The sequence below is a fragment of the Branchiostoma floridae genome, chromosome 5 (assembly GCF_000003815.2).
Source record: "Branchiostoma floridae strain S238N-H82 chromosome 5, Bfl_VNyyK, whole genome shotgun sequence".
Lineage (NCBI taxonomy): Eukaryota > Metazoa > Chordata > Leptocardii > Amphioxiformes > Branchiostomatidae > Branchiostoma > Branchiostoma floridae.
In genome coordinates, this window is record NC_049983.1 from 12,152,877 (window position 1) to 12,176,876 (window position 24,000).

The window sequence follows — 24,000 nt, forward strand, 5'->3', positions numbered from 1 at the left end:
TTCTCACGACTTGAACAATGCCGCCTCGTACCGCCGGTCCCCATGGAAACCGTGTTTGCTTTCCGGACGAGAGGAGAGCTACCTGACGTCACAGCTGACGTGCTCATGCGAGTGGGTGTCCCGTTCCCTCACAAGTATGGCAGCTGGACTCGTTAGCGAGATTAATGAGGAGTTTCTAGTCTGTCAGATCTGCTATAACGACTTCGACCGCCCGAAGATTCTTCCGTGTCTTCACACCTTCTGTCAGCCATGCCTGGAGAAGCTTTTTGCCGCCCAGGCGGACAGGAACCTGTCGTGCCCCACCTGCCGGCAGGAACTGTACTTGCCCCCGCACGGTGTGCAGGGGCTAAAGGACAACTTCCTAGTGTCCAAACTCCGTGACGTCGTTACCAAACCAGGAAGACCGCCGGCAAACGCACAAGACGTCACCATATGCCGCGTCTGTTCGACTGGTACGGGCGCTACCTTCTACTGTGTGGACTGTCGGGAATACCTGTGCCAGGTGTGTACGGACGCCCACCGCCGACTCAAGCTCACACGGGCACATAACATTGTAGCCACAGGCAACTCTAGTCCCGTTATGGCTGACCGTGGGGACAACAACACTTCAATGTGCACAAGGCACGGCGAAATCAACAAATTTCACTGCGACACCTGCCATCTGGTAATCTGTCTGCACTGTGTTGTTACCGCCCACAAGGAACACAGGTATGTGGAAATAGAGGAGGTGGCGGAGAGGGAGAAAAAGAACGTAAGGCGACTCCTGCCTGTAGCCCGGGGGATCGCGTTTCTACAACAAGCTAAGCTCAATGAAATGCATTCATTGAAGCAGAAATGGGACGCCCGTGTTGACCAGACTGTAAGCACTGTGGAGGCTCGGGCGAAACTAATGATAGACGCCATACAAGAGTTAAAGCAAGCCAAAATCAGTCATATCCAAGCGCTATACGCGGCGAGTAAGAAGGAACTGGTTTCGGCAGTGCAGGCGGCGGAAGAGAATCTCAGTTCCGCTAAGAGTTTCGTCCAGTTCGCGGAGAGCATGGACGATAATGGCACTCCTATGGAGGTGTTTACCCAAGCACGTGACCTCACAGGTAGACTACAGAGGTACATAGACAATGATAATAAGGGGAAAGTCGACGTTTCTAGTTCTTTGATGGACATTCAGTTTTCCTCAACTGTCACAGAGGGGGCAGAAGAACTGGACCGTCTGTTCGGCAGTTTGTCTATCAGAGCGCCAATGCCGGAACCTTGGCCGACTCTACCGACAATTCCGTCTGAAACGCCTTATGAAACGCCCAAGACTGTCGCCAAGCCTAGCCGGACGCTGAACCCCACGGGAACCGCACGGCTATCCACAGCCTTGGGTAAGAGGGGGAGCGGGGACGGAGAGTTTGACTGGGCGGCGTCCGTGTTTGTCAACAACGAAGGTTTCATCATCGCGACGGACGTCCGGAACAAACGCCTGCAGGTGATGGACGAGGAGAACCTGTACGGAACCATTAACCTTGGCTTTGAACCGTGGGACGTGGCCTGCAAGGACAACGGCGACCTCCTGGTCACCGGAGATGGACACTCCATTCACGTGCTGGACAACCAAGGTAAGGAGAAGGAAACCATCAATGTGGAGGGGTTCAGGGAGAAGGACAAGCCCTCCCGAGGTATCGCGGTGGACAGGCTGGGCCGGATCATCGTGTCTATCGGGTGGCAGGTGTTCGTGCTGCTGCCGGACGGCACGCCGGTCCACACCCTCGCCTCCTCCTCACACCAGCTCTTCGGTAACCAGCTCCGCCTCACCACCAACAGCGACAGTCAAGTCATCGTCAGCGACTGGAGAAACGATATTATCAAGGTGTTCGGACAAAACGGAGAGTTCGTAAAAGAGTTTGGGCTGTACGGGTCCGGGGATGGGTACTTCGACTATCCAACCTCCGTCCACACGGACGACCACAACAACATCATCGTGGCGGATAGCAAGAACCACCGAGTGTCGCAGTTCAGTAAAGACGGGACGTTTGTGCGCCACCTGTTGTCCCGGGATAACGGGCTGTGGCACCCGCAAGGTGTGGCCATCACTCCCGACGGGAAACTTGTCGTCTCGGACAGAAGCGAAAACAGTTGTGTCAAGGTCTACACTATTGACTAATCTCTGTGTTTATACATTTGGAATTGCATCATATTAAAAATGGAAGAAATGCAGGGCGTGGACATCATCCCGGACGGGAAACTTGTCGTCTCGGACAAAAGCAAAAACAGCTGCGTTAAGGTCTACGCTATTGACTGATCTCTGCTTTTATAACGTTACATTTCTCAATTTGTATCAAATTGGAAGAAATGGACTAACAAACAACGTGTGATAAGCACTTGCTCAATATATCCGTTTGAACTGGTTTTCATTAAGGCGAACACCGCCTATCTAAGACATAAGTTGTGCCAAGTGGTGTAATATTAATTGTGACGTTGACCTTCACCCTAGTTGTATCGCCACAGCCGCTGGGGCCGCCCAACCACCTGTTGCATATTTGTCCTGTTTGTGTGAACTGTGAACGGTTTGCCTGTTGAAAATTCCATACCTGAACATCAGACACCATGTCCTTTTTAAGACAGAGGAAAATTGTGTAATTGATCATGACTTTATCATGCCAATCACGTTCCAATGTTGGTACGAAACCACGACCACTTTCCTGTCTCTGCGTCCGGTTTCCGGTTCTGAATTCTCAAAAATTACAAGTCATCGGAATCGGAAGGCAAAAACCTTTACTTCCCGGTTAAACTTTCAATTTAACTTCGACAAAGTGCAACAAAGAAAGCAAACCTCTTTGACAAACGTAAACGTGAAATAGAAGGGTATTTAGAGATGATACGTGTCGTTTGGCGACAGAGAGGACACTGCGAAAGGAAGGGCACGAGAGTGCGTTTGTTTGCCAAAGGAAACATGCCCTTTTGGTGCTCACGGTTCGCTTCCTGAGGAATTAGAGCAGGCTTATGTTATGGATCACGAAACTATGGTGCTATGTTTTAAAGTGAATCTATTGAAAATACTTCTCATTTCAAAATATGTCGACAGAATATAACCCTGATATGTATGATATTTTTGGAAATAAGATTACAAAAATTGACCCAGTTATCTGGACTATGTGCCAACAAATGTATGTATGTTTTGGAATAGATCGATGTACACCCAGTATTAACATGTGTAGCTTCGCACCTGTGTTAGCCTTACGCCGAGTACTTTTGTTGGTTAGAATAACATTAGTTGTATCAACACAGGCACCTTACGAAGGTATAAATAGAAGCTTTACTAGGTGGCTGTTGTGTGTAGCAAATATTATCCACGCCATATGATATGCTGGAGGAAGGCATATTGCGTGATATTCCATTTGAATGATTTAGAGCATCGACGTAATGTTAACACGTTAGAGGTAGCATAAAGATTGATAATTAAAGATAAGAATCAACAGCCAAGTAACGGGTCAACATATTAAAAATATCCCACCCCTGCCGCAAGGTTTTATTGTAATATCAGGCCCGGAGTTCGAATAAGGGTGAACCTTGATAAAATCCTCTTATACATAAATACTTATCATGAATCTAACATTCAATGACGGACGATTTATATCTTGACTCGTTAACATCATGTTCCTTGCACTTATGGCAGAGTTCATGACTGAATTCCTCTGGGCCCTGGAGATTAAAAGAATAAAAATAAAACTAATATCCGGTGTATTGTTCAGTCACTTTAACTTGGCAAACTGCCCACATCAGCACGAATTACGTAGGTGTGAACTGTCAACTTCACTTGTTGCTTAGAGTTAGAAGCAGCAATTAGGAAAATCAACGTCCACGTCACTTTTCTTTCCTACGAGATCTTATCGACACTAAAAGCTTGGGATGTTTTATCCACGAGACCAGGTGCTTTATTGACATAACGGTACGGTGTTGTCTTACAGCAAGGCTGTTAATGATTGATCATGATTGTGCCATGACGTTGGTGGAAATGAGAAGTTGCGTGATCTTACTGCTCGTAATTGAATTTGTTGAGTCACTGATGAAAAATACCCGGCGCTATCTGGGCATTTATCTAGTTGCTTGTTGCTGTTGGCCAGTCATGCAAGCAATATATAATTCCACGGAAAAAAAGTTGTAGCCCCCTTCTTAAAATTTACTAAACCTAAACATTCTCAATCATCTGGTAGATCGTTTTAGTTGTTCATCGTAGCCTGACAAAAATTGAACTCATTTTTCTTTTTTTGCAATACGTACTTTATCTCCTCAGACTCAGGACCATTTGTGGCGATGGGAGTAGCTGGTGTTTAACATAGCTCGCAACGAGGCCCGGAAAAAGAATGTTTAGTAGCAACCATTCTTTGCAATCTAGAAAAAAATGGATGGGTTCGCTGCACAAAATCTTATCGACTTGAAACACCTTTGTGTTTAACTGAATGCGTTATCGTTCTAATATGCAGTGCATGGTAAGGTTTCTAAGCAGCGTATTCCAAAGGCCATAGTTTAAGCGTATTATTGGAAATGTGCGTCACTGGAATTGTGCGTCATTCCGCACTGTTGTCGGGAGAGAGAATCATTGCTGATTCGTTGTGGTCTTTCTGTAGGTGTCTATACAAATGTATTACAGAAAGGGTTCCTTGATATGCTATTTCTAATGTATAAGTGTGCTGAAGACGCGGCACTACCTTAGCAGATGGGTGTACTATCTGCGAACTGTCCAGCCGAATATCAACCATATGTCATCTTTCATTTCTGCTGACTTCCTGCTCCCTAGGCTGAGACTAATCAGTCTACCTTATCTAGGCCAAGCAAACAACAAAACAAGGCGTGCTGCTGTCCGCATCATTGCTTGCTTTATTCATTTCATGTGCGGAATAAGCAATTCAATGAAGGAAACATTTACCCAGTTGGCTTGACCCTCCCAACCTGCCACCACTGGGTCCCACAGTTTATACACGATTATTCACAGTCTGACATGGTGCTGCAGCTGAAGCCTTCTCACAAAACCAGCACAATCTGACTTACTAGTGTTCGCTGGAGGGAAGCAATTCCTTTGTCTTGTATTGTATCATTACTAGTTAGTGAATTCCTGACATGTACTAAGATTCTGGATCTGTGGTCTTGTGCTACAGCATTTCCGAGCATCTGAAACTGAACATTTCGAATTGCAATGACATTGTAAAATGAAAGGAAAAACTTCTCCTGACTGATACACACTATGCATTCCAGAAGGCTTATTCTGTGTACAATTTCCAAAATACAACACATTTGTTATTCAGTGCACCCAAACAAAAAACATGTACTTCCCACTCAAACGTATGGGTGCCAGGATTGTGTAATATCAGGCTTCCATTGTGAAAGTCTGATTAAAAAAAAAGAAGTCTGCCAACAAAGTTAACAGCAGTTTCCAATCAGTAGTACTCCAGTAAGTAGCCGTTAATTTTCATAGCTGTAGCTATGCTAGATTACAACATGGTTACAGGGTTATTGTAACATTTCAGACTTAAATATTCCTGGTCAAAACAAACTTGGGACACAGTAGTGCCACTGTCCACTTTCTATCAAGTGTTGGATTGGTAGGTGCAATGTAGTTACAAAAGGCATTGCAGGTATTCCATTAAAATTGGAGGGGGGTGGGGTGGTGCTCATACCATTTTTGTCAAAGACAGAATTGTAAGATCGACAGGGAGTCATGTAATCAGAATAAAAGGTGGGAGCATTGCAGTGGTCTAATAACCGAGAGGTCAAAGGGGTTAAGAACAGTTTTACCATCCCTCCTTAACAATTATAATGGAATAACCAGAACAAATGTTTTCATACTATCATAGTAAGAGAAAAATGTCCAGCCCGGTTGCACGAACATTTTACAAGAGCTGTGTTTCATGTCTAGAGTTACTGGATGTAAATGGAGTGCGGTACATTAATTGACATCAACAAAATAAAATGTAAGGTTTGATACACTGTACCCTTTTGCTGTGGATGTACAGCAAAACAAAACAAAACAGAACAGGACAGACGTGGTTTTGACCAGGAATATACCTGTTACATGGCCTGGTCAGAGGCCCATGGATGTATCATTCTCAGAGTGGTACATAGCCGTCGCTTCTCATTCAAATTCAATGCTGTGTTGTGACCACTTCTCAAAGATCAATTTGTGACTGCAGCATAACAACAATGTGAGGTAACTACAAAAAAACAACAACTGTAGCATTTTATATACAAGGGTTAATCATAATACTGATATCCAAAACAATTAATATTTGTACAAATCTGCTTATTCCATCATAGTTACAAAGAGCTAGCATTTCAGCCAAAACTCTTGATGAAATTGTACAGAATTTTACCTTTTGATATTGCATAATATTTGAGATAGGTACAGAAATATGGAAACATTCACTGTTAGCATGTAGGCAATGTTCAGCACTCACTTCTGCAATGCAGATATCACACCTTTATACATTGCATACAAGTTGATAATTTGGTTACCAAATTTAGCTATACAAAGCACCATATCTACCTAAAACACACATTTCCCTCTCCAATTCAGCTGTACAGGGTAAGGCATTTGTATGTTTTGCTGCCATCTTTAAATTTGCAGCATTGTTGCATTGATTATTATTGAGTACACACTGAACACATGGCTGATGGCAAAGCAGAAAAAATGTTTTGTGACATTAGTGGTCACTGGGATAAAACAACCAACCTCAAACATTTCCCAGCCCACAAATTCTCCCAATTATCATTTGCTTCACTGTGCCATCAAGGGTTACATGTCATTGGCCCATTTCAACATGAAATAAACTTCTCTAATTGGCCAAACACAAGACAGTGAGTCCAACCGTTTTTTTTTGGGGTGCTAAGCTAAATATAAAAAAAAGAAAGCAATCATCACTTAACTTGGCATTTGATATCAAGCAATCATTCTGGGCTTCAAACCAGTTCCAAGAAAAATCTAGAAGTAACGCTTGGTGACCCAAAAAAATGTAGAGAGGGGCTTTTACAGCTTCTGAAGTTTGCTTCACACAGTATCACACAGTGTTGACTGTAGCATACACTTCAAATACACAAAATATTTTAGGGAAAGCTCACACTAAACAGTATACTTTCACAACTCAAGCCAAACTTGACATTGCATTCTGTAAGAGATACTTTCCACCTCTTTAGTCTTACACAGGTGATGACACTTGAGCAGGGGCTATCTCTGATGTCATGACAGCTATTGTTTCTCTGGAGTAAACTATCCCCAAATCTTGAGAACTCTCAGGCAATCTATACAACGTTTCAAGTATTACCTCTAGAGTTCACCTTTAGAGTACACAACTGCCAAAATGACTTGGCAGCTGACAAACATCCACATCACTAACAATCTGCTCTCTTTGAAAGCTTGTCAAGTTATAAAACCACAACAGTCACAGGCAGACTTCACTTACACTCAAGCTAACACCTAAAAAAAGGCAGGGTCATGGAAATGTTACCACTTAAACAAGAGTACAGCTGTAACATGGTACATGGTTGACCAGCATCTAATGTACATGTATTTTCATTCTTTGTCTTTCTGACACAACAGAAACCTATGGCTTTGCGAGTAAAGAAAATAAGTCTGAGCTGTCTAGAGAGCAAGATGTATTGCCCAATAAAGGGTAAGTACACATTTTCCACATAGCTGATGACATATCAAAATGAAGAGGTATTTATCTGGCCAAGCCCAGCTCTACACTTCTGTGTGCTTTTCACACTGTTCTAACATAGCTACAATGATTAACAGGGTTGATTCTAGCCTACTATTCCTTTTTTGTCTCAGGCAAATTTACATGTATATTGTCAATTTTTCTGGATCCATTTTTCAATTTGGCAGCATGTTTGGTATACTTGGTATACAAGAACGGTGTACGCATTCAGGAATTATTCGAAGTGCAAGTCCGTCTGCTTCCCATTCACTTCATCCACATGACTAGTCTGTTCATTTCACTCTTTAATCATATGTGGATGCCCTGTACATACTATCTCTGCGAGGTTGGCGGATTGCTGGTGCCTTTCTGCAGATGGCCGTAGGGCGCCTGTTGGGGCTGCTGCGCCTGTTGGTAGGCCTGCTGGGGTAGGCTTGCCGATGGTGGAACCGTTCCCCAGCCTTGCTGCTGCGGGATGTACACAGCCTGTGACGTGGGGAAGGTCTGCTGATTGTACTGGGTGAAGTCTGCGTGCATGGCCCCGGGGAACGTCTGCTGGTTGATCTGGGAGAAGTCGGCGAAGCCCTGCTGCTGCAGGATCTGCTGCTGGTGGGCCAGCATCTGCTGGTGAGCTGCCAGCATCTGTGGTGGCGGCATCGCGTACTGGGGAATGTTACCACTCGACAGCTGCCTCTGAGCGGGTGGGTCGCCCTCCGACTTCCGTCCCAACTTGGGCGTGCTCGACGGCGTACTGCCCGACGATGACCCAGAATGCAGCACGGGCTGCACGGCTGGCGCGGCTTGCTGCACGGCAAAGCTACTCTCCATCTCCTGGCGGATCTGAGCCTCCCGTATGGCATTAAGGCTGAGCTTTTCTGTCACAGTAGGGGCTCCCTTCTTCTTCTCCCAGTCCACCAGGTCAGCATACTTACTCAACAGGTCATCTGTAAGCTTCTTGCCTTCCTGCCCTTGCTGAGCCTGCACATCAACTTGACTGGACACAGTGCTCATGATGGACTCTGTGGACTTGGATCCTGCCATTCTGGGCTGCTGCATAATGGTCGGGGTTGGTGGTCCACTCTGGGTCTCCTGTGGCGGCGCCCCCGGCTCCTGTGAAGCAGCTGTCTGCACCTGTTGCTGCATCTGCTGCACCTGGGCCTGCTGTTGCAGCTGTTGCACCTGGGCCTGGTTCAGCTGCTGCATCTGACCCTGCTGCAACTGCTGCACCTGAGGATGTGGGCACATCAACTTGTCAGTAAGGCAGCTCAAACGACCTGTTCATGCTTATCCTTACAAATAAAAATTCACAGGAACAGAGACATTAACTGCTGGAATAGCCAGAACAGAGACATTAACTGCTGGAATAGCCAGCTGCTCAACAGAAACTAAAGTAGTGTGACAGATAAGATTATGCTAGGTTTATGTGTGGATACCAAATGTTAGTAAAATAGACCAGTGAAGACGAGAGTTAGGTCAACAAGAGTGGGACATGTAGACATACAGTCTACTTTTCAACAGCTTAATTCTGCATTTGAACTTGACGAGGAATGAATGGCTACTGTTGCGGTGAGTAACACAAAATACAATGGCTTGAATTTCATGAAATGTACTTCAGACCTTAAAGTCATCCAGAGTATAGTAGCTAAACCAGCGACTTGAAGGGGATCCAAAGCTATACTCTGCAGAGTAGCCAAGTAACTGATGGCAAAACAATAGAAAAGGCATGAAATCAAATAGAAAAGCTGGAGGGAAGAATATAAGCATTTATCACAGTTGCTTGTCAATTTTGGTTGCCTAAACTGATGAATATCAACCATTGGCATTACCATTGAGAACTTTTGAGGAGTTGGCATAAAAGAATACAAAGAACCAAAAATTGGTTTCAAATTGTATGCTAAATGTAGTCCAAACGTCCTGTTTCATGTAAGTGGTTGTGAGCACTTATGATACAGTCATGCAGTAGAAGTATTGAAGACATGCTTTTGTCCATAAGAAATCCTGACTAGACTGCATGGAAGAGCGAACAAAAGTGATGAAGACATAGAAGGATATACAGAAGATGCAGATGCCATCAACAGGATGTCTGTGGTCAAACTATCATGTCAACTTGCAATAACTAACTCTTATCGAGTACTAATGGTAGAAATATTTCAGGTAAAAGGTTTATACTTTACAAGACAAATGGTTTCATAATAGCCTGGGAGCCATCCCTGTTGAGCTGAATAATCAATACATTTGCACCAGCTCCAAAACAACAACAACACAGGAGCTGATCAACCCAAGAGGGATGGACCCAGGCTAATCAGGGCTGTCAGACTGACCTGTGGGTTGGGGATACGTGGCACCGAGCTGGACCGCTGGTGAGGCCGCGCTGGTCTTTTCTTCTGGATCAACAGCCTTTCCACTTCCTGTTTCTGTCGCATTTGCACCTCAGCTAACTCCTGTTTGTGCCTAAAGAAGCCAAAATACTACTGTCAGGATTTATCGGCTGAGCGCACATTTCAGGAAGGGTTTCCTCCTGCAGCCAATGTTCACTCAAAAGTTACTCTCCTTACAACAGGGTCAATACTTGCAACAAAGCTACCTTGTACAATTTAAATGAAAAAATCTACTGCAAAAAACTGAATAAGATGCTTCCTCTTCCTCACACACTCACTCATAGCTCAATGTTAGGAATGCTGAATCTTTTGTGAATGTCAAAATGTGGTCAGCAAACATTTGCCTTATGGCTTAATACCTAATTACAAAGGGTGTGTATAATATACATTATGCATCTAGAACCTTTATTCCAATTTCATACTTACTTCTCTAATAGTAGTTTCATCTCCTCATCATTCAAACCCTCTCCACTTGAAGACAGGTTGTTTTCATCAAGCACAGGCGATGTCGCTGCACCCATAGGGACTGACTCCACTCGAAATCTACCGTTTTGTTGAGAACTGACTCCACTGGGCTCCTGCGATGCTTGAGATGAAGGCACTCTTCTCTGTGGACCACAAAATACACGGAGTGTACTGTACTGTACTGTAGTGCATGAGACAAAGTCTACCAACAAGACTAAGTACCACCCTTCTAAGTATAATCTATAGAAGTAGCTGTGTAAAACTTAAACGAGTGGTCAATCAAACAGGTATAATAAAACATACAGATCACTTACCAACTGGTCAATGGGTGGGGGCTTCTTGAACACGTCATCATCTGAAGGCATCTTCTCAGCAGCATTGTTGTCTGAAGCAGCAGCAGCAGCGGCTTGTTGTCCAGTGAGATCGTCCCTCTCTGAGTCTACTGGTCCCCCTGACTGAGTGTCCTGCTGGCCCCAAATGTCCCCATTTTTAGCAGCAACAGACACTTTGTCCTGGATGGTGGATATCAAGAATCTTCCCTGTTTAGTTTCATCTTGTCCAGCAGCAGGAGCCTGTGTTTGGGACGGTTCCACAGCCTCTTGTCCCTCTACTTTCTGTACTGTTTGGTTGACCAGCTGCTGCACAATGCCTTCCACTTGCTGCTCTTCCGTAGTTACAGGCATGTCCTCCATCTTTGCTTCAGGCCCAAGCTCTGCACTTGGTGACACCAGGAACCTTCCTACCTTGCCATTGGAACCAGAACTGGGCGTCAGTTGTGAGACAGCTGGAATCGGCCCCATACTTGGAGGCATACTACCTGGGATCTGCATGGGCGCTTGTCCTGAAGCAGGACCAGTGAGATACTGAGATTGAATAGGCAGAGAAGTTGCCATAGTCACAGGTCCCTGTCCCGGGATTGACCCAGGCACCATGGGCATGCCCTGCTGCCCAGACGCTGGCATGGCATAGGGCAACTGGCCATAAGGAAAAGGAACACCCATAGGATATTGGTACATGTATCCAGGCATGGGGATTTGAGGCGGCATATACTGCTGTTGGAGCATCTGGTTCTCAGCTGGCATGGAGGAAGAGACGGGTATGGTTGGCACTGGTTGGGGCTGAGTGGTGGATGGCTGCACCGGGGATCCTGATATTGGAACTGGTGATCCAAAACCGGCATCGGATCGGATAGTTGTTACAGCAGGGTGGTCCACTGAACCCCTCCTTTCCTCCAGCCCTGGGCTGGAACTGGTTGCAGGTGGTGCATTGCTTGCAGATGGGCCTTCCTGTGTTTCCCCCTGTACAGATGTCACCTGGAATCTGCCCGTGACAGACTCTGATGGCGTAGTCTCTGCCGACTCCCCTGCACTCGGCGTGGTCTGGACTGTGACAGTTCCCTGTGGTTTGGCAGGGGCGGTTGTGACATGCGATGTCGTTGGTTGAGTCGAGGCCGATGATGGCACAGGCTCAAACGCCGACCCCTGCATCTGTCCCACAGTTACTGGAGCTGCTCCTCCCCCTGGTACAGATGGTATGCTTGGCTGTGGAGCCTCCCCTGTGGCAGATACAGCACCAGGGGTGGGGGTAGTCGTATCACCGGGGACCCCTGCCACCACTGTGGGCTTGCTGCCCTGCTTGGCTAGTTCCTGTAGCTTCATCTTTAAGTCCTCGATATCTCCAGGCCGAGGGATCTTGTGTTTCTCCTCCAGTTTTACTGGGACAGGAGGAGTAGGGCTTAAACTGGCTGGCTTTGAACTAGTCGGGGGCTGTTGTAACATCTGGCCTTGTGCTGAGGATGTCGGAGGGCCTGTTTGAGGCTGGCTGGCAGGTACACCCACCTGGCTCTGGACAGCCTGTGACCCTGCAGATTCCTCCTGCGGCACTTGTTGCCCTTGTATCGGAGGAGATACACTTTTTGCTGGGGTGCCTGGGGGAGCCTGCCGTGGTGCAGTTGGCTGCGGCTGCCCAGTTGCTTGCCATTGGCCAGCCACAGCAGGTGTACCTTGGGCAGCTACACCTGATTGCAGTTTGGATTCCCCTGGTGCCGGTGCAGGTGCATGTGGTTGGGTGTCCCCACTTGGAGGCTTACCAACATCCTGTGCTTGTCCTTTGGGTGGAACTACCTCCACACTGGGGCGCTTCTGCAATGGTGCCTTGCCCTGGGGGGCAGTTCCCTGCCCTTGAGTGGTCTGGGATGATGATTGGTCAGGAAGAGAGGGTCCTGCTGGCTCTTGAGGAGACGTCTGTGTGCTGATTGTCTGCGAGGTTTGCCCTGAGGCATCTGCTGGTTTCATTATTCCTTTCAACGCATTGTCCAACGATTCGGGGCTTTTTGCTGCTTCTTCCTTGTGAGCAGCTGCCTGCCCTTGCGGCCTTGTTGGCTGGACAGTTTGGGACTCTGCTGGCTTCTGATCAGGCCCTTGTGAGACATCTGAGGTGGAACTCACAGCGAATCTACCAACGACAGTGGACCCCTCAGGCATTTCAGCTGTAACAGCAGCAACTTGTGTGGGCATCTGTGATCCCGGTGGTAAGGACATACCAGGATGTGGTGGCATGGACATGCCTGAAAAGATAACAGAGTCATTGACTCATTCACAGTTAATGTTTTATTCAACTCATCAACCAGACAGTACAGCCGTAAAACACCAGAGTCAAGTTTGCCCAACACATTTTTAGCATGTTGAAATTTATCCACAGCAGTAGCATCTGTATCTGTATGTATATAGCCGGTATAACCGCCCTTTGGTGTAACACACCAGCTTTGCAGCCACGCGGCGTGGCTGGTTATATTACACCGAAGGACCCGCCAAACCTAGTAAAAGTGGGGCTTGGTAGAACTTATATACATTTTCCTATATTGAAAGAGACATTACTAACTATGAGAATTGCCTTTAAAGCATGCCTTTACCTGGGAGGCTCTGACTGTGCATGTAGACATTCTGTGGTGGCACTCCAGGAATCTGATGAGGCAAGCTCTGTCCATGGACACCTTGGGGAGGCATGACGTTCTGTTGGGGGACAACCTGTGGAGGTGGCATGCCCTGGCCAGGAATCATGCCCTGGACGGGCTGGACAGGCTGCACGGGCACAACTTGAGGAGGCACCTGGGCAGGTGGTGCAACCTGGGGCGATGGTGCAACCTTGGCCGACATGACCGTCTGTGGAAGCACACCGTGAATGGGCACAGGCGTCTGTTGAACCTGGTGAACAGGGGAACCCTGCTTCGGTGGCTCGGCTGGGGCCTGGGCAGGGGCAAACTGAGCCTGGGCTTGGGGCTGAGGGGAGGGGCTCTTTGGTGCTTCTGGCTGAGCGGGCTGCTGCTCCTCTAGCTGTAGCTTCTATGGGAAGGAAAACAGGCAAGGTCAGGAACAACAAATGGTTCATTACACATTACCTTAATCTTGAGAAAGTTAACAAGACATTGAAAAATAATGGTGCATGTCATATATAGAGATGCCTACTGCCATCGTGCATCAACAGTTGATTGATATATACTGAAAGAATTTGATTAAAGCTGATGGACATTGAGAAGACAATATGAAAACAAAATATTTGTGGGTTTCATACGTTGCACCAAAGTGTTCAAAACAACTAGGACTATACGGGCAGGATGGTTACCTGTTGAGGCTGTGTCCCCTTCTCATCTGCACCTTGTGAGGCTGATCTACGGCGGCCAGCAGACGGGACATAAGGTAAGGCCAACGGCTTCTCAGACACTTCAGCTTCCTTGACAGTCTTGATGATGTCACATATTTGCTCTTTAAAGAGGCCGGAATGTTGCTCCAAGATCAGACGATCCTTTACCTGTACACACAGAATACATAGAATACTGTGAAACCCCTAGCCATTACAATAATTGATGTTTGAACATGGGACACATCCAAGCTATGGGTCTAAACACGTGCAAGCAGGCTGAAGAAACCTACATCAACATCATATCATGCCTGTACTACTTACGGCTTTAACGGTTCCACCATTGCTTTGGTTACTACTCATGCGATGAGAAGTAATATATCTAAAAGGTAGCAATGTAAGCCCTGCTAACAGTACTAAAAAGTTTTTACTGCTTTAACGGTTACACCATTATATTGCTTTGGTTGTACTCATGTGATGAGAAGTATATATCTATCTATCGTAGTCTCACCATGTTCTCAGTCATTTCCTCTGGAGAGTCGTCCTCCACGTTGAACTTGAACGTGATGGAAGTCCTGCTGGTGTCACACTGACATTCCACCACCTGCTGCTCCTGCTCCAGGCTGATGATGGTGCACCTGATAACGGGACCCTGCACAGAAACAAGGGTTTGTTCCGTTTTGTTTGTTTGAACCTTTCTTTATTGATGAAAGTGGCCGCTTTTCATTGAGGCCATGATGGAAGTGGCAAGGGTCAGATAAAGTATATACAAAGTGCTAATGAGTCTTACAAGTTTATATACACAATTTTACATATATAGTACAAAATACATAATAGTGACAGCTGTTAGTGTTACATGATTTGAGTCCATTCATTTCGGTCATTTCCATTACTTTAAGAGTGCCTTAAAGAAAGCCTGAGTTAGGGCAAATCTCATTGCAGTTCCTGCAATGAGACAATTTCATCTAGTCCATCTCATGATTTTCAGACATAGCAAGCACAAAGACACAAGTAATAAAAGGTGTTAAGTTGTTCACCCATGAAAAGTGAAACTGGTAACCCATGTTGTAATCTACTTGTATCAAACATTTTGAAGTTGACTCAAATCATTTTTAGATATGCCCTTTACGACATTTGGTTCAATGGGCTCCTCCCTGTTAACTCCATCTGTGTAACTTATGTATAAGGAAAAAAATATGTAAGATCACTTACCCCTTCTACATCATGTGCCTTTTTGGTAAATTTTCTTGCTATCCGTGGACTCTTAAGTACAATGGGCTCATCTGTTGGTCCCTTTTCTTTGGCGATCTTGGCTACTTCTCTGATCTGTTCCTTGAAGACCTCCACATAGTGCTCCAGAAGGTGTTTTTCTTCTCTCTGTGATTTAAAAAACACAACAAAAGGACATTAAGGTCAGCAAATACTTCATTATGTACAGATTTCACAAGTCACTGGTTTATAAGCCAAGCAGAAAAATTGCATTATTGCAAAATAAGATGACTCAGACATCAGTCTACCTCACAATTTCCCGAAAACAATGACGATTGCAATTGCAAACCAAACTTGAGCCAATGTTCCAATTTTTTCTTTACTGACATCACATGTTATTGAATGATACTTTTTCAAACATGAACCTTGAACAATGTTTAGGAATAACCCAAAGACTTCATATCTCACCATATTGTCTGCTATTTCCTCTGGATCCACTTCGTCTGACTCAAATCTGAAAGTCACTGTCTTCTGCTTGTGAGTCTCAAACTGGCACTCCACCAGTCCACCCTCCTCTATCTTGGTGATGCTGAGTTTTGGAGGCCGCTCGTGCTTTCTTTTGGACTTACTCCTAGCAACCTTTTTGCCGTCTTTCTTTCCTTCCTTGTCACTCTTATCAGCATCAGAAATGTGGCTGTGAAAGAAATGATAATAAGCTATAAATATCAAGGCAATTTTATTAGTCTGAAACTTTCCTTACCCGGTACTTTTAATTCATTAACATGTATATCATGATTTATGTTGGGATCTCCCCGGCCCCCAGGATGCATTGAAAAACGCCAGTAGGCGATGTGTACTTGCCTGATTAAACAAATAAACTGAAACTGAAACTTTTGCGAATATTGGGAACAAATGGAACTTTTTGTGAATACATTTTTTCTTATCAACCGATAAGAGTCATAATTCTTACCCTTCCTTAGTTGTCCCTTGTGAGTGTAGTTGCTCTGTCTGTGCCTTGTCTTCCAGACCTGGAGAGTGAGGTTTTCCACCTTGATCCCCTTGCCAAACGTCTTGTTTCTATGAATAAGAAAATGCAACTTGAAGAATTCTTCCTGTAGCACATACAGAAACCCTCCTTAAAACATGATAACTTCCTATGTATGCATTTGCTGGCTCTTCTTTCAGGTGATTGACAATCAGGAAGCAAGCCGTATGTGAGGAGAGAAAATATGGTTTAGGTTAATATCATCAGTAGAGAAGAAATTAAGTAAATGTATAACAGCAATTCGTGTTATAAGAGGCATTTGGAAATGCAGTGGCAATTCCTTGGGTCAAAAAGAAATCTAGAAGAATGAGACAAAGGTTTCTCAATGGAATTCAGCTTGCCTACTTTCTCAATAAACACACAGCACACATTTCTCTTTGACAATATCTGTCAAACCCAAACCAAACTCAAACAAGGAAAAAAAGGTAAAGTTTTCAGCAATGGGGTTAGCTAGGGAAAATTTTGTTTAAAAAAATCCACAGCAAACTTCACTCCAGGGATTCAGAAGGAGGGGGAGGGGCAACCAAGTTCGAACCTGTTCCTGCATTTGTGTGGGGGAAGTCTGAGTAGATTGGTCAGAAATTGGGGACGATGAGTAGCCTGAAGAAGTGTGAGGCTGTTGGGTGAAGATCGGCAGCTGGAATGGCGGCGTTGCCACGCTTGTGTTGGCAACTTGCTGCTGGCTGCTGGCCACCATACCTGACGTCTGAAATGGTGTAATGTTCTGGATATTTATGGCTAGCACTTTGTGTCTCTATATCATTTTCATCATGGAAGTGCTGGCCAAACCAACAAAACAGAAATTGCACACAGGTGTTGATTGGAAAAGGAGGTCATTTTCCACTCAGAAAACAACAAATTAGATTGTACAACTCTGTTATGCAATCATCAGTACTTCTAGGAAGTACAACATCACTCAATACACCTCAACATCAGTCAAAGATGATGGCACAGCAACCCCAATACACTAGGCAACTCTTCCTAGGGCACTCTCCATGCTACACGTGACTGGGACAGCAAATGTTAGGCCAAGCCGGGGAAAACAGGGTGTTACATTCTTGAAACCATGCCCCCGACCTGCTCTTGTGGTGAGTAAGATCCTCTGGGCTGGTCGGCAGGAACCTGTGACTGGTACACATGTCGTGGGATTGGGCGGATAGGCTGGGTCCCGTGTAGTGGGACCGGCCGGACAGTGTTGGTGCCAGTACGTCGTGGGTACTGATAGAATGCCACAGGAGATGGGCACTGTATATGGTCAGAAAATGGCACACATTTGACCCAACAATTGGTGGTAACGGCTGACAATATGTCAAAAAACATTCTACTATTTTTTTCTGGGTGCTCCTACATCCTACAATGTTGATAAAAGAATAAAAGCGTTAATAGCTTGTAGCTATGTCAGATACTTTGTAAGCAACATAGATGCTCTGATAAGAAAAAGGTTATGTTTAACATAGCCTGTAATAGAAGGTACATAATTATACACTGTCTAAGCAGCAAAGTACAGAAATGATTTGTTAGCACTGATGTAGCCCCACAAGCACTGGCTAACATGCAAAAAAATAGTCAATGTTTTAATTGTCAATAATGACAATGAGGTGTTGTAGGACCATTCCAACCTGTTCATATACACCATGTAAGCAGCAAAGTACAGAAATGATATGTTAGGACTGATGAGGCCCCACAACCCCTGGTTAACACGCAAAAGAATAGTCACTGTTTTAGTTGTGAACAATGACAACGAGGTGTTGTAGGACCATTCCAACCTGTCGTGTTGCTAAATGACAAGCAGCATGGTGTGGAGGCATGTGGCCCAGCTCACTCAGCGGCTGCAAAGCCACCGCTGGCTGGTAAACAGTCACCATCACCTGCACAAGATGGCAGCAGGATGCTACAATGTTGGCTGATGCTTTCATCTAGCTCTCTATACACTGCCAGTAAATACGGGCACTACACAACAAGCTAGTCATTTCTCAATGGACTATCTACTATGCAGTATATCATGTAACGATCAACAATGGTCAGCAAGCAGCCCACCACTTGAGCGCTACCTACGGCAGAAAGAACCAGTTAGTAGATGACAAATCCCAATAAAACCTTAGATCCAGACCTGGTCTGGGTGCACAGCCTGCTGTACATCTGCAGTTGTTGGGACCTGGCCCAGGTGCTGTTGCTGAGTCACCTGGTACAGCTGAGGGGCCCCAGGGACCTGTGAAACCTGCTGTATCTGGAATTGTGCAGGTGCATGTTGACCTGGCTGAGGTACTGCCTGCTGTGAGACCACAGATACCAGCTCTCCAGGCTGCGGTACCATAGAGACTTGCTCAACCTGCTGGTGAACCAGAGGAGCTGGCTGCTGCAGCTGCTGAGGGATTGCAGATACCACATGAATGGGGTCCTGAATCACAGTTCCAGTCTGGGGTTGCAATGGCTGCTGAGACAAGGGCAATACCACCTACAACATGGTGACACAAGAAAGAAAGAAAGAAGAAACAGAAGATTACTGTCACAAATCTAGTCAAGGACTGTGAATCATTCCAGACTAATAACTGTATGTATATCCGTTAGGTGTGCTGGTGGTGTAATGCAGTAACTGTTAAAGGATCATGAGTTTCTACCAAGCTCATTCAGCAATCTGAAGCATATTCCCTGTGTTGAAACTAATATAAAATAATGATAAGTTAGAGCAGCAAATCTATAAGCAACATGTATCAGTAGATTGCGTTTGGTTCAAGGTAATATCATAAAATGTAAAATCTACCTAATATATGTTGAGGGTAATGACAGTACCTTCATTAATACTATTGTCTAGATAAAGCTACATGTGTGCATGAAATGACACCTAAATTGTAATAATATACAAAAAATTATATTAAATGAAAAGTATTTTTTCATATGCGTCTTCTCAAGCATGTACATTGGACTTGCATTGAAGAGCTTTTTGACCTAGTACATGTCAGCACACACCTGTGCATCTGACACTTCAATGGATTATGTAATTCATAAGGTTCTATAATACATAAATCACCAATGGTTACAGAAAGTGACAATACAATTCACATTCTAAAGGGAGCATAAAGATCAAAACAGGCATTCATTTGTCCACATTTCTATAATAAGTTGATTCATAATTGATTTACCTGCAAGGTAACAGACATCTTGGGGTACATGTAAGAATATAGGAAGTGAATCTATCAAAACACAGATGGTGTGCCATACCTGATCATGCTGCGCTAAAGATGCAGTGGGTACTACATTTGCCTGGTACACTTGTTGGCTCAGCGACTGGCCTGGTTGTGAGGCCCCTGGTATGTGGTGCTGGTACATGGGCAGAGTAGCCTGCAAAATACATGGACTTATAAGTTTGAACATGGAGACAACTACAGGGTACATCTATAGTATTAGGTAAAACTATTGCAGTGCAGCAGCGGGAAGCCTACCAGTTTAAAATTTTATTAGTAACATTGTTTTCGGACACACTTACATTGCAGAAGAAGCAGGCTACCAAAAATAGTTAGGCCAAGATACATTAATCAACTCTTTACACTGTAGTGAGAGGTTCCATTTAAAGCTTCAAAACATGTTTGAAGTCAAGGATGTTCCATGTTGACTAGAGCTCACTGGTTGAGGTAAGCAAGCATGAATTAGATCCAATTCAGCAAAGACAATCACAGACAGAAATCAACTACAAGTCTGTTGTGGATTATCCAGAAAGCATATCCTGGTACATGTAGTTCATTCTTTTAATACATGTGGTCCATCAGAGAGCTAGCAATTATGAAGTGTTTTAATCAGTAATTGTTGTGATCAATAGGAAGAAAGCAATGCAGATTAGGATGACAATGAATACACATTGATCAAGTAGCATTTTATGTTGCATATTAGCAGGTTGGCAAGCTTGCAGCGGCAGACGTAGTGATCATTGTAGCGGGTTCTGCAACAAGGAAAGCAGTAGCGTTAGAGAATCAGAACCACACCTGTGGGTCAAGTTGCTGGGACTGTCCAGCTCCCATGGACTGTCCAGCTCCCATGGACTGGTCAGCAGGCTGTTGTCCACCCGGCACGCTGGCCTGAGGCGGGTAAAACTGCTGCTGCACAGACTGGGGAGCTATCCCTTGTGAGGGAGCCTGTTGGTACATGTACACCGTCCCCTGTGGAACACGGAAATATGGGGTTTAGATCTGTTGACACCATTTAAAAGGGAATGCTGGACATGTAGGTTACAGCTATATATGGGACAATGTGTGCTTGGGATCCGGGAGATGTCAGTCGCAGGTCACGGATCTTTGCTGCCATGATCTTGTCCTACATCCAACCTAAAGTTCTGGATGTCAGAAAAGAAAAACAGATAGGTTCATCTGGTAGAGCACTGCTTCATACTGGCCATAAAAGTGTTTCCATATCAAGAACCTTAATTTTCAGAAAAGCTGAAAAAAAATTATACAAATTGAAGGTAACCTGTAACATGAGTTTATTTATGAAAGGCTTAATGTACATGTGTGTAACAAGACTCAAATAGTCCTCAATGGCAGTTTCTCTCTACGTAAAAAAAAACAAAATAATATGCAATGGTTGTTTCACAACATTGGGATATTGTTGTTTCAAGATACAAACCATTTTTGCTGGCATCAGTTTCACCTGTGTGTGTGTGTGTGTGTGAGTGTGTGTGTGTTTGTGTGTATGCATGCTTGCTATGGTACAGAATGTGTAGGAGAGATTTTCAGACCTGATCTAGCTGCTGTGAGGTTACCATCCCCCCTGACTGGTCAGGCATGAGGACCACTGGGGGCTGGTAGTAAGACTGGTGAGGTGCAACCGCCACCATGGACTGCATGTAGGCTGCCTGCGCCTGGGTGGGCGTGAAAACGCTTCTTTAGACACATTCCCAACCAACCATACTTCCAAATGTCGCAATTTGGTTAGTCTGATTGGTGGACTATATCTACAATAAATTAATCCTAATAATGATCTTCCCCAATAATGCTTCTTCACTCATGAATTGGAACAATTTGATTGAAAATAACTTTTGCTCAGGGCAATGTTTCTTATAATCACGACATCCCTGCTCATTGCTATATGGTACCTACACATAAGGTCCACATACGATCTGACAATGGTACATTTTGCAGTAGCAATGATATTGACATTATTCAATGGGCAGGGCAGACACTGTTTTGATACACAGCCAGAATCAATACTTGAGTCTCTTAGTTCAGCAGTTTTACCTATTCATTTTTCTTTTCAATTGTAAAACACATTTGATACATTGTACTTTCTTCATTAATAGTGCATACCAATTAGGACATTAAGTTGAAAGATGTATGAATGAGTTGTCTGGTACACACACACAAAATATGCAAATGCCAAAACACCGATTGATCCAGCAGGATCTATATATAACAGGGGAAAGGTTGAGGCCAGCCGTCAAATTCCAGTCGAGTTGGAAGTAACACCCGGACATTGAGCACATGTGAAATGTCACGCTTAAACATGTAATGCTAACAGACAAAAATTAAAACTTTTGTTTTCTTAAGAGTCATGAATTTCAAAATTTCAAAATTAAACAAAATTAATTTTAAAATTTTCTTTCAAGTCATGAATTTAAGTTTGATTCTTTGAGTGCAGTAACTATATCTATAATGTATAGGATATTGAGAATCTATGGTCTGTGGAGGAAATGTGATTTATCATTAGATGAAGCCATGATGAGGGTTGCACCAACAGCCAGCTAAACATAGTCATATGAAATACTGAGGAAAAATGTCTCATCATCAAGTAGGATGGCAAGTATTGCAACGAAAGTATGAAAAGAAGACATGTTAATCAAATCATATGAGATCTTTTTACATGCAAATACACAAATAAAATTGGAAATCATTGTGTAGTAATTGTCAACAAGGTATACACAAATTTGTCCTGACGATATCAACAAATTGTATTCAATACAAAAAATACATGTAGTTAATGATGATGTGATATATCTACATGAGCTAAAGAGTCTGCCAGACGTGGAAAGGTTATGATGGCGGGGGACTCAGTCAGGATGTGGGAAGGAGAAAGAAGGAAAAATACTTCTGACATGCTGGATTCATATCAGTCCCAATATGGAAAGTTGTGACGTAACTCAAGGGGCTTAGAAATTAGGTATAAGAAAAATTCTTGATGCTGATGCTTGTATCATATTAAAACAGGCAAAAATGGCATACCAAAAACATATCAACCTTTTCCACAAGTTTGAGACTTGTGTAGTCTTCTCTACTGAAGCTGAGATATTACATTGTAGCTGCTGATGCAAGTCAGGGTTTTGGGATTTAAGGGCCTTCAAATAATACTGGTATACCACAAATAAAATGTGAAGAAATGTTCCTTTGGTACAGAAGGGATGGTGGAGGAAAAGTGTTCTTAAAAGAAAGATTCCCAGGAAAATAAGAAGCACCAAAAGAGGTGACTTTATGATCACGGCAAACAAAGATGAGAAAAACCCAGTAATACAAAGTTTCTATGACAGCACTGCAACCCAAACCAGATCAGACTGATAGAGACTAGAGCCACACAAACCAAACAAGATACAAAACCATGCAGATCAGCCAAAACACAAGTCACTGCAAACAAGACCCACAAACTTGTCAAACTCATGCAATGAAGCCTCCTTCTTCATCAGCTGCAATGTTTCACAGTACATTGTATACTGATGATCAGATCACACCAGAGTGAACACCATGCTACATGCTAAGGGAACAGTATTTACAAAGTCACACCACTGCACACCAGTTCGCACCTTATCCCCTTCCTGAAGAGCATTAAGACTCAATGTCGCGTTTATGGCGTCCTGCACTGTTCCTATGGGAGGACTGGAGGACGGCTGTACGGTGGAGAGGTGGGACTGTGCACAGAGAGGTGACACCAGAGGCACACCCTACAGGTACAAGGTAGCATGAGAGACACAACAATGAGTGGGTTAGAAATTGTGACTGTGTGGAACATTATGTGTGCAGACAGAGACACAAAACATGTCAGTCCAGACTGTGCTTGAAAGTCGAAGGCGCATTTATCAGTGAGAACAAATGTGCGTGGCCATGCAGGCAGCATCCTCCTGCTGTAGAATAGACTGAACCTCGCAAGATTTGCATGAAAAGAAATCAAACTGTTGCAAGGTTAACAAAAAAACACATTACAGAGTCCACAGATGGAGCGTAACAACAGACAGTTCAGCTTAAGATAAAAGAATCATATCCACCAGCTTCAGAGAAGACTGTCTGAAATAAAATTTGAAGATATAAAATACAACTATATGAGCTGGACATGACGGCACACACATAATACAAAGATTCACAGTCAACAAAGTGAGTGCTTTTTAGGACAGTTACAGCCACAGGTGCCATGCTTCATTTAGCAGATGCATTTAGTAGGTTATGAAAGGTTAATGCAAGACCTGGTCTCCAATTGGGGGGACCTCTCTAGCCGAGACGTGAGGGGGGTAAATGCCGGCACCGGGAGGGGGTGGGTAGATGAAATATGTGGGGGGACTTCCTACAGATGAAGCAGATGCAGGTGTCCGAGGGGTGGCAGGTGTTGGTTGCACCTGAGGATATGG

General features: G+C 44.4%; 2 protein-coding genes across 49 annotated transcripts in view; one reads left to right on the forward strand and one right to left on the reverse strand.

The window, feature by feature from the left end:
* On the forward strand, positions 1–4,076 carry LOC118416442 (tripartite motif-containing protein 2-like). The gene has a single exon (XM_035821541.1). It carries the CDS (start codon positions 137–139, stop codon positions 2,144–2,146), a length of 2,010 nt encoding a protein of 669 aa, XP_035677434.1. The 5' UTR covers positions 1–136; the 3' UTR covers positions 2,147–4,076.
* A 761-nt stretch (positions 4,077–4,837) lies between these two features.
* LOC118415877 (serine/threonine-protein kinase WNK1-like) overlaps positions 4,838–24,000 on the reverse strand; it is a 66,949-nt gene continuing 47,786 nt past the window's right edge. For 17 of the 48 annotated variants that reach the window (XM_035820735.1, XM_035820740.1, XM_035820743.1 and 14 more), the window contains 19 exons: positions 23,185–23,322; positions 21,133–21,255; positions 20,384–20,557; positions 19,626–19,745; positions 18,517–18,861; positions 18,173–18,274; positions 17,484–17,651; positions 16,942–17,112; positions 16,332–16,438; positions 15,830–16,055; positions 15,365–15,529; positions 14,664–14,804; positions 14,138–14,323; positions 13,428–13,857; positions 10,831–13,082; positions 10,478–10,659; positions 9,995–10,124; positions 9,291–9,371; positions 4,838–8,900 (listed from right to left, as the gene is read on the reverse strand). In XM_035820735.1, the coding sequence (XP_035676628.1) occupies positions 8,007–8,900; positions 9,291–9,371; positions 9,995–10,124; positions 10,478–10,659; positions 10,831–13,082; positions 13,428–13,857; positions 14,138–14,323; positions 14,664–14,804; positions 15,365–15,529; positions 15,830–16,055; positions 16,332–16,438; positions 16,942–17,112; positions 17,484–17,651; positions 18,173–18,274; positions 18,517–18,861; positions 19,626–19,745; positions 20,384–20,557; positions 21,133–21,255; positions 23,185–23,322 (6,135 nt within the window). In that variant the 3' untranslated portion in view covers positions 4,838–8,006. The remainder of the gene's footprint in view (positions 8,901–9,290; positions 9,372–9,994; positions 10,125–10,477; positions 10,660–10,830; positions 13,083–13,427; positions 13,858–14,137; positions 14,324–14,663; positions 14,805–15,364; positions 15,530–15,829; positions 16,056–16,331; positions 16,439–16,941; positions 17,113–17,483; positions 17,652–18,172; positions 18,275–18,516; positions 18,862–19,625; positions 19,746–20,383; positions 20,558–21,132; positions 21,256–23,184; positions 23,323–24,000) is intronic. The other 31 variants (XM_035820736.1, XM_035820745.1, XM_035820754.1 and 28 more) reach the window with 16 other exon arrangements.

Bases quoted from the DNA above. Each gene is read 5' to 3' on its own strand.
- LOC118416442 (XM_035821541.1), top strand. From the start codon at position 137: ATGGCAGCTGGACTCGTTAGCGAGATTAATGAGGAGTTTCTAGTCTGT.